We start from the raw sequence: 13,556 nt of genomic DNA on the forward strand, positions 1-13,556 counted from the left end.
TACCTAGCTAAGTTTGTTTATTAGTTTGAACAAATTTTTGTGTGATATCTTTAGAGTTTTATGCTTTTATGATCATACTGTCTGCAAACAGATAATTTTCCTTTTTGTTTGAATGTTATTTATTTTTCTCATTTGCCTAATTGACCATGACTTTCAATACTATACTAGATAGACATGATGAAAGTAGGCCTGCTTGCCTTGTTCCTGATCTTATTAAAGGAGAAGTTTTCAGTCTTTCACCAAGAGAAAGTATGATGTTCATTATAGGTTTTTCATGTATGACTTTTATTATGCTGTAGTTTCCTTATATTCTTGTTTAAGTGTTTTTATCAGGAAAGAATGTTGAATGTTGTTAGATACTTCGTTCCTGCTTTGATTGAGATGATCATGTTGTTTTTTGCCTTCATTCTGTTGACATGGTGTATTATATTGATTTTTCACATGTTAAATTATTCTTGCATTCTAGGAGTAAATCCCACTTGGTCATGGTGTATAATCCTTTTAATATGCTGCTGAATTCAGTTTGCTAGTATTTGTTGAGATTGTTGCATCAGTATTCACAAGGGATGTTGGTCTGCAGTTTTCTTATAGTACCCTTGCCTTTCACTTTAGTATCAGTGTAATGCTGGCCTCATAGAATAAGTTTGGGAGTACACCTTCCTCTTCAGTTTTTGAGCAAAGTTTGAGAAAAATTGATGTTAGTTCTTCAGATGTTTGGTGGAATTCAGCAAGCAAGCCATCAGATCTCAAGAGCTTTTTTTTGTCAGAAGATTTTTGACTACTGATTCAATCTCCTTATTAATTATGACTATTTTTTAAATATTTTATTTACTTTGTGCAGTTTTTTTGTTTCTGTTTGGGAGTGGTAATTAGCTTTATTTAGATAGTTAGTTTTTAATGGAGGTACCAGGGATTGAACCCAGGACCTCGTGCATGCTAAGCATGTACTCTAACCACTGAGCTATACCCTCCCCCACAAGACTATTCATTCCACTTCTTTTTTTTTTTTTAATTGAAGTATAGTCAGTTTATAATGTGTCAATTTCTGGTGAACAGCACAATGTTTCAGTCATACATGAATATACATATATTTGTTTTCATATTCTTTATCACTGTTAGCTACTACAAGATATTGAATATAGTTCCCTGTGCTATAAAGTATAAACTTGTTTATTTTATATATACCAGTCAACATCTACAAATCTCAAACTCCCAGTTTATCTCTTCCCCTCTGGTAACCATGAGTTTGTTTTCTACGTCTGTGAGTCTATTTCTGTTATATATATAAGTTCATTTGTTTTTTTTTTTTTTTTTTTTTTTTTTTAGATTCCACATATGAGTGATATTATATGGTATTTTTCTTTCACTTTCTGGCTCACTTCACTTAGAATGACATTCCCCAGGGCCATCCATGTTGCTGCAAATGGCATTATTTAATTTTTTATGGCTAAGTAGTATTCCATTGTATAAATATAACACAACTTCTTTATTCAGTCATCTGTCAATGGACATTTAGGTTGCTTCCATATCTTGGCTATTGTAAATAATGCTACTATGAACATTGGTGCAGGTGTCTTTGAATTAAGGATCCCTCTGGATATATGCCCAGGAGTGGGATTGCTGGATCACATGCTAAATATTTTTAGTTTCTTGATGAATCTCCATACTGTTTTCCACAATGGCTGCACCAAACTGCATTCCTACCAACAGTGTCGGAGGGCTCCCTTTTCTCCACATCCTCTCCAGGATTTATCATTGCCCACAAGACTATTTAAATTTTCTATTTCTTCATGATTCAGTCTTGGTTAGGACTTTGTCCATTTTGTGTAGGTTATCCAATTTGTTGGTTTAGACTTGTAATACTCTTATAATCCTTTTTATTTCTGTATAATTACCAATAATGTCCTGACTTGCTTCTGAATTTAGTAATTTAGTTTTCTCTCTTTTTTCCTTAGTCCATCTAACTAAAAATTTGTCAATTTGTTTATCTTTTCTAAAAAGCAACTGTTGATCTCATTCAGTTTCTCTGTTATTTTTCTTTTCTCTTTTATTTATCTTCGCTGTAATGTTCATTACTTCATTCTTTGTAGTAACTTTGGGTTTAGTTTGTTCCTTTTCTAGTTCCTTAAGTTGTAAAGTTAGGTTATTGATTTGAGATCTTTCTTGATTTTTAAGCTAAGCATTTGTAGTTGTAAACTTCCCCCTTAGCACTGCTTTTGCTGTGTCTCATGAGTTTTGGTATGTTGTGTTTTCATTCTCATTCATCTTTTAAGTCTTCTAATTTCCTTTGCAGTTTCTTCTTTGATTCATTGGTTACAAGTGTGTTGTTTAATTTCCAGAACTTGGCGAATTTTCCATTTTTGCTTCTGTTATTGCTTATTCTCTTCATCCCGTTTTGCTTATAGGAGATACTTTATTTGATGTCTTTCTTTCTAAATCTATTGAGACATAATTTGTGACCTAACATGTGGTCTATTTTGGAAGATAACTCCAAGGCACTTGACAAAAATGTATCCTGTTGTTGTTGGGCAGAGTGTTCTAAATATGTCTCTTCTGGTTGGTTTATTGTGTCGTTTAAGTCTTCTACTTCCTTACGTATGTTTTGTCTGGTTATTTTACACATTATTTTGAGTGGGTCATTGAAATCTCCAACTGTTATTGTAGAAATATCTATTCTCTTTAATGCTGTCATTTTTTGTTTCATAGATTTTGATGGTTTGTCATTAGGTATACAAATGTTTGTAATTGTTGTATCTTCTTGCTACATTGAACTTTTTATTAATATGTAATGTCCTTTGTCTCATAACTTTTTTATTGAAGTATAGTTGATTTACAATGTGCTAGTTTCTGGTATACAGCACAACAATTGAATCATACACACATGTATACATAGTCTTTTTCATATTCTATTTCATTATAGGTTACTGCAAGGTATTGAATGTATCTTGCAACTTTTTTCATTTAAATTCTATTTTGTCTAATATTAGTGTAGTCATTCCTGGCTTTTGTTTACCATTTGCGTGGAATATGTTTTTCCATTCTTTCACTTTTAACCTGCTTGTGTCTTTGGATCACAAGGGAGTCTCTTGTAGGCATCATATAATTGGGACATGTGTTTTTATCCATTCTTTCAATTTTTTTTTATTGAGGAGTTTAATCCATTTACTTTTAAAGTAATTCCTGATAAGGAGGGGCTTCTTTCATTTTGCTATTTGTTTTCTGTATTCCTTATAAATTATAAATTCCTTCCTAAATTACTGTCTTGGTTTTTGTTTGGTTGATTTTTTTGTAGTGGAATGTTTAAATTCCTTTATCATTTCCTTTTGTGTATATTCTTTAGCTATTTTTTCTGTGGTTACTATAGAGATTATATTGACTATCCCAAAATTGTAACACTCTAATTTGAATTTATACCAGCTTAACTTCAATAATATACAAAAACTCTGCTCCTTTTAACAGTTCCATCCCCACCCCTTTCAGTTGTTAATGTCACAAAATTACATCTTTATACATTGTAGGTAGAAGAACATAAGCTAACAAATTTTAAATGCATTTGTCTTTTAAATTATGTAGAAAACAAGTGTAGAATTACAAAGCAAAGTTACTACAATACTAGATTTTGGACTGATAATTGATTTCAGTTATTTACTAATGTTGGCTTCTCTACTAGTAATTAGCTTTTAGACTAATTTTTAAAATATAATTTAAAATATTAGTCTCTTAAATCATGTAGATGACAAAAAAATTATGCTACAAACCATTGTTACAATAATACTAGCTTTTTTGTATATATCCTTATCAGAATCTTTATTTCTTCAAACATCTTGAGTTACTGTCTTGTCTCCTTTCATTTCAACCTGCAGGGTTCCCTTTAGTATTTCTTCCATGGCCAGTTTATTGGTAATGATCTCTTTTAGCTTTTGTTTATCTGGGAATGTCTTAATTTCTCCCTCATATTTGAAGGATAATTTTGCCAGGTACAGGGTTCTTAGTTGACAGTGTTTTTCTTTTAGCACTTTGAATATACCACCCCACTGCTTTCTTATCTCTAGAGTTTCTAATGAGAAATCTGTTGTTAGTCTTATTGAGGATGACATATATTGAGCCACTTTTTCTTGCTGCTTTCATAATATCCTTTGTCTTTCAGCAGTTTGATTATATGTCTGTGTGTGAATCTCTTTGAGTTCACCCTACCTTGAGTTTGTTAAACTTTTTTAGATGTTTATAGTCATATCTTTCATCAAATTTGGGAATGTTATAGTCATTATTTCTTCATATATTCTCTCTGCCCCTTGATCTCTCTCTCCTTTTTCTTGGACTCCCACAGTGTGTATGTTGGTCTGCTTAATAATGACCCACAAGACATTAGACTCTGCTCACTTTTCTTCTGCCTTTTCTTTCTGTTCTCAGACTTAATAATTTATGTTGTCCTGTCTTAAAAAGTTCCCTGATTCTTTTCCCTGCTCAAATCTGCCTTTGAATCACTCCAATGAATTTTTCATTTCAGTTATTGTACTTTTCAGCTCTGGAATTTTCTTGTTTTCTCTTTAGGTTTTTTATCTTCTGTTGTTTTTTCCATTTTGTTCGTATGTCATTTTTCGTCACTTTGTTCCTCTTTTAGTTCTTTGGATATCTTTAATATAGTTTTAAGTAATTTTTCTAGTGGATATGCCAGCAGCTCTTTTTGAGAGTATTTTTTTCCTGCTGTTTTGAATTGGTCATATGTTCCTGTTTCTTTGCATGCCTTGTGATTTTTGTTGTTGTTATTGAAAATGAAAAGTTTGAATCTTATGAGTTCTCTGGAAATCAGATTCTCTTCTTTCCTAGAGTTTGCTGGGGTTTGGGGGGTTTTTGTTTTTGTTTGGTTTGGTTTTCGTTTTTTGATTGTTGTAGGCTATTTCTCTGCTAAAAATCAGCCTATGATACAACCTTAAGGTCTTCTCAGGTGTTATTCTGTGCCTGCACCTTCTCCAGGCATACACAGTGACTTTCTAATTTCCCTCATATATGTGGTTGCTTTTGAATATTCCAATCTTCAGTGTCTGGCTCTCAAAAGGGGAAAAAGAGAAAAAATGAAATTGTGGGAGGAGGTGCTTGCTCTTTAAATCTCCTGGAAGTCACTTTAGCCAGAGGGGGAGGGATTACATCAATTGAGGAAGGTTCAACAACAGTGGCTACTGCCTGTTTGCACCTCCATGATCAGAAGCAGCAATCAAAGCACAGATTCCCTATATTTGGAGGACAGAATCTTTTTTTTCCACCCACCCCTTTCCCCACTCCTGGCTTGTGCAAGCTTTGTGCCAGCTGCTCCAGAAACACTTGCACAGCTATTGGTAACAGGGCTGAGGGGTGGGAATTGAGTAGCTGCTACTGTGCTAAGAGCTGAAATTGACTGGATTAACCACAATTTGCCGCCTAATACTTCCCTTGGAAGTTCCAGGCCTTCAACAGACTACAGAATTCCAAAATAGTTACATCACACTGGCAGTTACATTCTGCCAGTGCAGTTGTTACCTAGGTGAAGAGACAAATCTGTGGGTCTTGTTCTGCCATCTTCCCAGAATTCATCCTATTTGTTTTTACAGTCATTTTAACTTGCAGTGCTCACCTAAGTGATAGCATTTAACGTTTAATGCAGTGTGTCTCAAATTAGAATCCAAGATGTACTTTCTGGGGTTTGTGAGTTCTGCATTTGAAAAACGCTTGTTTATAATTTAGTAGGGGAGAAAGAGCAAGACATTAAACCAATAACATAATGAAACTTTGATAAATGCTAAGAAGGAGAAATATAGTGTACAGCCTAAAAGCATTTTCTGAACTCCTAATTTTGGCCTATTAAATAACTAGATCTTAGAATTATTTTAACACAAATGTTTTAAAATATAATATTGCCCTCTGAAATTACATAAGAACGTTGCAGTATGTTATAGCAACAGACCCTGTGAGGCCTTTTATTAACTAAATAAAGTGGTAAAAGTTGGATGAGCAGAATTATGTTTACGTCTTGTTACTAATACTTCGGTCAGATTCTTTAGAGATTTGTTAGCTTCTCTTTCAGGTATATCCCTGCCCCTTTACTAACTACCCCCCATTTCTAAGTGAAATATAGGACTTCATTATTTTCTAAGTTAAAACATATACAATGTTATGTATTGTTAGTAAATAATAGATTAGCAGTAGATTTCTGTGGTTTACAACGTATTTTCTTTTATGTTACTTTACTGGGTCCTCACACAGTCCTCATGGCTAAAGACATGTTTTGCGGTGTCTTTATAGATGGAGAAAATAAATTTCAATAACCCTTGTGATTTACTTGTACATTCAAAGCCACTGAATGATAGAGTGAGGTAGAGAGATCTAGAACTATTTCGTAAGTGTCATTTAAAGTGAGGTGCAGGGAAGGGTTTTTCTTCATTGAAAATAACTTTCACGTAGATTCTTCTCAAGTCTTGTTGCTGTTGTTTAAATTCTTCCCTAAGTAAAGCAGATAATTCTGTGTTACCTGTTCTGCTGCCCTCTGTCCTGGTTACAGATCCCAAGGTATTAAGCTAGCCAGATTTGCTACTGATTTTTAGTGTCCTTTACTTCAGCTATCTGAAAGTAGCAAATTCCATGGCCAAACTTTTATGTATCTCTTCCTTCAGAAGTAGCCTATTCTTCAGATTTGGTGCTAGAGTATTGTCTCTTTCTGAGTTGTGCATCATACCCTCCAAGCCTTTTGTGTTGCCCCATTCCTGCCACCTCTAAATTCAAGAGGAATGGAGTACTACTTTGTCAGATACCATTTCTGTATGCTGTAATAAAAGAATTTGGAAGATCTCAAGTTAATAAGTCAGGGTGTAATGTATTCCACGGTAAATGTTTTAATTTTCTACCTGCTAACATTCTAAAATATTTTTATCGTTTTGGGTGGCTAAACTTGAGGTCATCACATCATACCTCTTGAGCTTCACTTATATAGGCTGTTATTTTAGGCCATATTTTGTGGCATGTCTTTTAAAAATTGCTAGGTTGTCTTATCCTGACTTTAGGGGGTTTTGTTTTTGTGTATGTGTGTGGTTGTGTTTTTCTGTAGCAGAGAAAGGTTTATTGCAGGGCCAAGCAAGGAAAATGGGCCTGCTTGTGCTCAAAAAAGCTGAATTCCTCCTGACATTAGTTTTGATTGAAATTCTTACTTAATCCCCAATGTGAACATTCCTGGTTTTTGTTCAATTTCAAGTCCTTTAATCCCATGGTTTCCCTTCAAGTATGATCATTCACTCATATTAATTCTAACATACATCTACAAATTAACTTATTGTACATATGTTAGTTACCTCATCATATCTATTAAGTCAGAATTATAAATTCTTTTTATTAGTCTGTATTTATTCAGAACTGAACTTTAAAACTGAAATTAATTTTATGACATGAATGTTAATATCTTAATAGCAACTCTAACCTATATTTCACAACTGCCTTAGTTATTAACCTCTCACACTAAGTACTTGACTCAATATAATTGTTTTGCTGTATTTTATGATTGCTGTATTTTATGAAAAAATTCAAAAATCCTCAAATGTAAAGGGAGTAGTACATTGAATTCCCATGTATACTCATCACCCCAGTACAAAAGCCTTCAACTCATGCACTCTTTTATGAACCATAACCCCTCCTTCTCCTAACCTCTCATTGTCATTGTTTTAGTTTGAAGTAGATTTAACACTTTGTATCATTTCATTTCTAGGTATTTCAAATATCACATAGATCTTTATATGACTAAAATCAAGATAACTTGTATAAAGTGAGGATGAGTTCGTGATCATGAGCAGAGCTATATTGTGATAATTTTAATATAAATTTGATTTTGATAAAAACCAACTTTTTCCACTATTTTTGGTAATAAATGAGCAGAGGGAACCAAATGGTTTTCTTGCCATAATTTTTGAAGAATGTAACTTCTTTGTGACTTTAAATAGCCTTATTCTTTCTTGCCCTCCTCTGTAATTGCTTAAGCAAAATAAGATGAAGTTGTACCATTAATTTTTTAATGAATTAAATTATCAACTTGCAGAATCTCAATATGTCATTGGAAAAGGAACAATTTCAAATATTCGTAAAATCTCAAATGTTTTGACACGCTTTACTTAAATAGCTATCTCACAAATAGTATTTTTACCTATTAGGTTTGGTTTTCACTGAGTTGTTTGAAAATAGACTATTGTATTCAAAGGTAGACCTGCACATAAAGTAGTTAATGTCATGTTTATATTTAATAAAGTATTCCCTATTCACTTTTGTTTGTTTGTTTTTTCAGGTTTTTTAATTGTTTCAGCTGTACAGCAGTGATTCAGTTATATATATATTTTTCAGATTATTTTCCACTATAGTTTATTAAAAGATACTGAATATAGTTCCCTGTGTTATACAGTATATCCTTGTTCCTACTCATTTTTAACTTGCTGATTCCTGTAGCTCAGATGCATACTGTACAATTATTTAAGCATGTAAACATATTGTCTTTAGCATTTTATCATTTGATCATACAGATCTAGTACTTGCTGAAAATAATATAAAACATTTGAATATCCATCTGGAAGAAAATGATTATTTTGTATATAATGTTTCTTTCATGCAACTTTTATGTCTGATTATTTAGTTAATGGAATAGAAGAAGTGTTAATGCTTATAAACAAACTTTACTTAAAGGATAATCATCTTTTTGATTCTCTGAAAATGTCATTTGACTTTGTACTTTTATGCTGTTAAATATACAGAAGAAAGATAATTTTAAAAAGAATAACATCAGTCTTCTGGTATGGTCTGGTATGTTTTTTATTTGGTATTAATTGTGTTTTATTCTTTAAACTTAATTGCACCTACTTAATAGACCAAGCTGTTTTCAGTTATTCTACTTGGTTTTTTGTTTTGTTTTGCTTTTTGACCATTATTGATTTGTGAGTGGTCTAGAATAACAGATGGAAAGCAGTCATTGTAGTTGATCATAATTGATGGCTTTTACATTGAGTATGTTTCCAGTATTCTGTTAAGTTTGGAATTGATTTCTTTGTATGGCTTTTGTGTGTGGGTCTGTGTGTGTGTTTAAACAGAGTTCGGTGTGGGTCAGATTTTTTTTTTTCTGGATGATAAAATGATGGGACTCTTCATGGGATCGTTGACACTAGAATAGCAAATGAATTCTAAGCAATTTGCAGCTATTTGTTATACTAGAGAATATTTGTGGATTTTCTGAGAAGGCTTGGTAAATTTCTTTGCAAATCTTAAGAAAATTGTGTCTGTTTTAGCAGAAGTAATCATTTATTTCTCAAAAGCAAATATGACTTAACTGCCTATACCTAATTCTTCCATTGGTGCTAGAAACCGTATGCATTGTTTAACATGTGGAAAGTTTGTGTAAAATTATAATTTAAGAAATAGCAGATCTTTCATGTGTTTCTAACATTTGTGAATGTTAATGTGTAATGTGTGAATTCTCATATTAAGCCTAACACATTTACAATTCTTTCTTTAAGGCAAATCCTCCTCCAGTACTGGTCAACACAGATAGCTTGGAAACATCAACTTACGTAAGTTCCACTCCTCCCCACATTTAAATAATTCTGTTTTTCCTGTTTAGGTTTTGAAACAGGTACAAAGATCACAGAATTATTTTCTCTAATGCATTATAAATATAATATTCTATCACTGAGCTATAATTACTAAAGTAAATGAAGCAATTTTGTCCATTTTTGGTTGTTTTTTTCTATACTTGTACAAAGCAGAAATGTTGAAATAGAGATTTATGGTTTTATTTTTAAATTAAAATAAATAACTTTCACTAAAGGCTGTCTCTGACCAGTGGTCATTTACACAATGCCATATGTTCAGAATCATTTTTGAAGTCGAATTGGGTGACTAGATTTAGTGACCAGGTTTATATGTGTGTTCACATGTTAAAATAATTAGTTATAATTTTATGACTTTAAGTTGATTAGTGCTTGTCTCTAAACTTATTTTATTTAAAAAAACAAAACAAAACTTCTTCCCTTAAAGATAAGTAGCCAGAACAACAGAATCTAACATTTTTCACCCCAAGGTAAAATATCTTTGGAGATGTTTAAGTAGAAGTAGTGCCTGCACTGTTTTAAAAAGTCAAATGGTACATAATATGGTAGACTGTAAAAATCTTTTTCTTCTGTTTTCGAATTGTAGTTAATTTCAGTCTGTGCTTTAAAACATTTTACTTGGCTTTTTATTCTGTTTTATTTATATGGTATATCAAATTTGGGGGAACTTTTTATATTCTTACTTTTTACTGAAGTATAATCTATTTACAATATCAGTTTCATGTGTACAGCAAGCAATTCAGTTATACTTACACATTCATATTTTTTTTCAGATTCTTTTCCATTACAGCTCACTACAAGAAATTGGGGGGATTTTTGAAAACTTCAAATAATAATACATAATACGAACCAAAAATATTCTTTGCAGGCAATGTCACCTTTCACACTGATACATAATACTTAAGCAGAATTTTGTTCGTTCTTCTGTCAATATTTTCTTCTTCGCATTTCTTTCTCTCTCACTGTTTTCTTCTGTTGACTTATGTTTTGCTTAAGGGCAGAGTCGGTCATTAAATATTTTGATTTTAAAACCCTTTCAACTGAAAGGTTGATATAGAAGAAAATGATATCAAAGAAAATAAATACACATGCATTTTAGCAGAAATAGCAACAAATTAAAAGCAAGATTTCCATAGAAGCAGCCAACTTAGAGTAAAAGTTGTTTAATTTCAGGTTTGTATGACATGTTATTAAAAAAAATGTTCCTGCTGAGCAAGATATGTTGGGGCCACTATCCATATTGGAAGATTTGGTAAGACTCACAAGGCTCAGAATATAGTACTCATGGATAAGATTTATTACAGCCATGTGATAAGTCGCGGATAAGTTGGGATCTACAGTCAGATTACAGGGCTGTATGTCTAGAGGAGTCCATGTTTAGGTTTCCTTCCAGTTTCTTCCTCCCAAGATGGGTCACACCAAATGCTCTTTTCCCCAGCAATGAAAATGCAACAACATGTATGCAGTTTTTCTGCCCAAGAAAGCCCATTATGGACTCCAGTTGAAGTTGTTTATTGGCTGTTGGTCACATAGGCACCCTCTGTCCAGCACATACCAAATTTCCAAGCTCCCAGAAGGAAAGCAGGTGTTCAGCAAAAAATGCATTGTCTCTGCAAAATCTAGCTATAGTAAATAACCTTTTCAGTTAGGGAATGATAGGAACACTGCCAAAATCAGTTTCCCAAATGCCTGCTTAAACTCTTCTAGAGATAGAGCCTTAGGCCTGATGTATTAACCCTTTTCTTTACATAAGGAAATAAGATAAATTCCAATTACTTTAAGCAAGGTTTGTCAGAGTGTGCTACTTTATCATTCTTAAAGAACACTTTGTGAAATATTTAAGTAGTAACTATTCTTTATGACTATTTAGTTTAATTCTGAAACTTAAAATATATCCCTGAATGGTTTTCAAATTTACTATTCCTTTGTTAATTTCTGATCATTTAATACTAGCTATCTATCAATGAATAAAAATAAGAAAAATTGCAGCTGTTGCCTTAGAACACGTTTTTTTCTTGACTGTCATCACCACACTTCCCAAAATTAAGTAATTATTGAACAAGGTAATGCATATACATTGTACAAAATTTTAAATAGATAAAAGTGTATCTGGTGAAAAGTGAATCTTTCTTCCACCCCTGCTCCCAGTCTTCCAGTTCGTCTTGCCCAAGGCATTAGTATTAGTAATTTTGTGTATATATTTATATCCTTCTATAAACATTTTGTGCAAATGCAAGCATATGTGTTGTTTTTAAACTTTTACCATATAAAAATCAATGCCCTACTGATAATTTTTGTATACTTTTGTGTGTATATGCAGCTGTATAATGAGAATATATTCATATGCATAGATTGCTCAGTGTGTCAGTTTTAGATTTGATCATTATTGCTAAGTCACACTTCATAGAGTTATACCCATTTATACTTCAACAAAATTATCAATATTTTTACCCCCCACTAGCATGATGTGTTAATAAACTTTTTATCTTTTGTTGGCATAATGTTTAAAATGGATTAGCTCATTGTTTCAACTTGAATTTGTATTATATCTTTCCTTTTTCAACTGTTTCACCTTAGAAAAATTTTTTTCTTGAGATATTTACATACCACAAAATCTACTCTTTTAAAGTGTGCAATTCAGTGATTTTAGTTACTCACATCATTGTGCCATCACCACCACTTCCAAATTTCAGAACATTTTCATCACCTTGTAAGGAAACCCTGTACCCATTAGTAGTCACTCCTCATTCTGCCCTTACCTCATCTCCTGGCAACTACTATCTACTTTCTGTCTCTTTGGCTTTGTCCATTCATGTAAATGGAATTATACAATATGTGGCCTTTTGTGTCTGGCTTCTTTCACTTAGCATAATGTTTTCAAGGTTCACCTATGTTGTAGCATGTCAGAACTTCATTCCTTTTTATGGCTGAATTATTTTTCATTATATGTATACACCACATTTTGTTTATTCATCCTTCTCTTGACGGACTCTTGGGTCATTTCCACTTTTGGATATTATGAATAATGCTGTGGTAAGCATTGGTAGACAAGTATATGGGGATTAATGTCATATTATCAATATTATGTCCTTCAGTCCACAAACACAGACTATCTTTCCATTCATTTACATCTTTAATTCTGTTAATAATGTTTTATAATTTTCAGTGTACATGTCTTACACTTCTTCTGTTAAATTTATTCCTAAGTATTTTATTCTTTTAATGCTATTGTAAATGGAGTTCTTTTCATGATTTTATTAGGGATTTTTCATTACTAGTGTATAGGAATATAATGAATTTGGGGGTATGACCTTCTATCCTGCAATGTTAATAAACTCTTTTAGCTCTAATGATTTTTTATGTGTACATTCCTTTGGATTTTCTATGTAAGATCATGTTCTACAAACAAAGATAGTTTTACTTACTCTTTTCCAATCAGGATGTCTTTTAGTTATTTTTCTTGCCTAATTCCCCTGGCTTGAACCTCCATTAAAATGTTTAATAGAAGTTGCTTTTGCAACTAGTTTTGTTCCTGATCCTTGGGAGAAAACATTCAGTCTTTTACCATTAAGTATGATATATTATACTCAATTTTAAGTATTAATCCACTACACTGTACACCAGAAACTAACACAATATTGTAAATCAACTATACTTCAGTTAAAAAATAATAATAATAATAAAGTATTAATTGAGGTTATAACTTCATTGTCATTGGATTTGAATCTCTCTCTGTTCAGGCCTGTTCCTTTCCTAAATAGTAGAATGTTAAGGGAAGGCAAAATTAAACGCAAAAATTCTAGAGTTCTTACTGGTCCAGTAATGAGATAGAAATGAAGTAATTTGTTGAAATAATTCCCATCTGTTCCTCTATCCTTATTTTCCTTATGACAAACCATGAAGAGTGATGGTTAGGAAAATTTAATTTTACTTTGGAAACTTTCTATATAC

The 13,556-nt window shown here is 32.3% G+C and overlaps 1 protein-coding gene across 20 annotated transcripts in view; it reads left to right on the forward strand.

The window, feature by feature from the left end:
* Positions 1-13,556, forward strand: part of DLG1 (discs large MAGUK scaffold protein 1) — a 222,848-nt gene that overhangs the window by 109,024 nt on the left and 100,268 nt on the right. For all 20 annotated transcript variants that reach the window (XM_072963446.1, XM_072963496.1, XM_072963527.1 and 17 more), the window contains one exon: positions 9,513-9,566. In XM_072963446.1, coding sequence (XP_072819547.1) covers positions 9,513-9,566 — 54 coding nt within the window. The remainder of the gene's footprint in view (positions 1-9,512; positions 9,567-13,556) is intronic.

The sequence above is a fragment of the Vicugna pacos genome, chromosome 1, assembly GCF_048564905.1.
Source record: "Vicugna pacos chromosome 1, VicPac4, whole genome shotgun sequence".
Lineage (NCBI taxonomy): Eukaryota > Metazoa > Chordata > Mammalia > Artiodactyla > Camelidae > Vicugna > Vicugna pacos.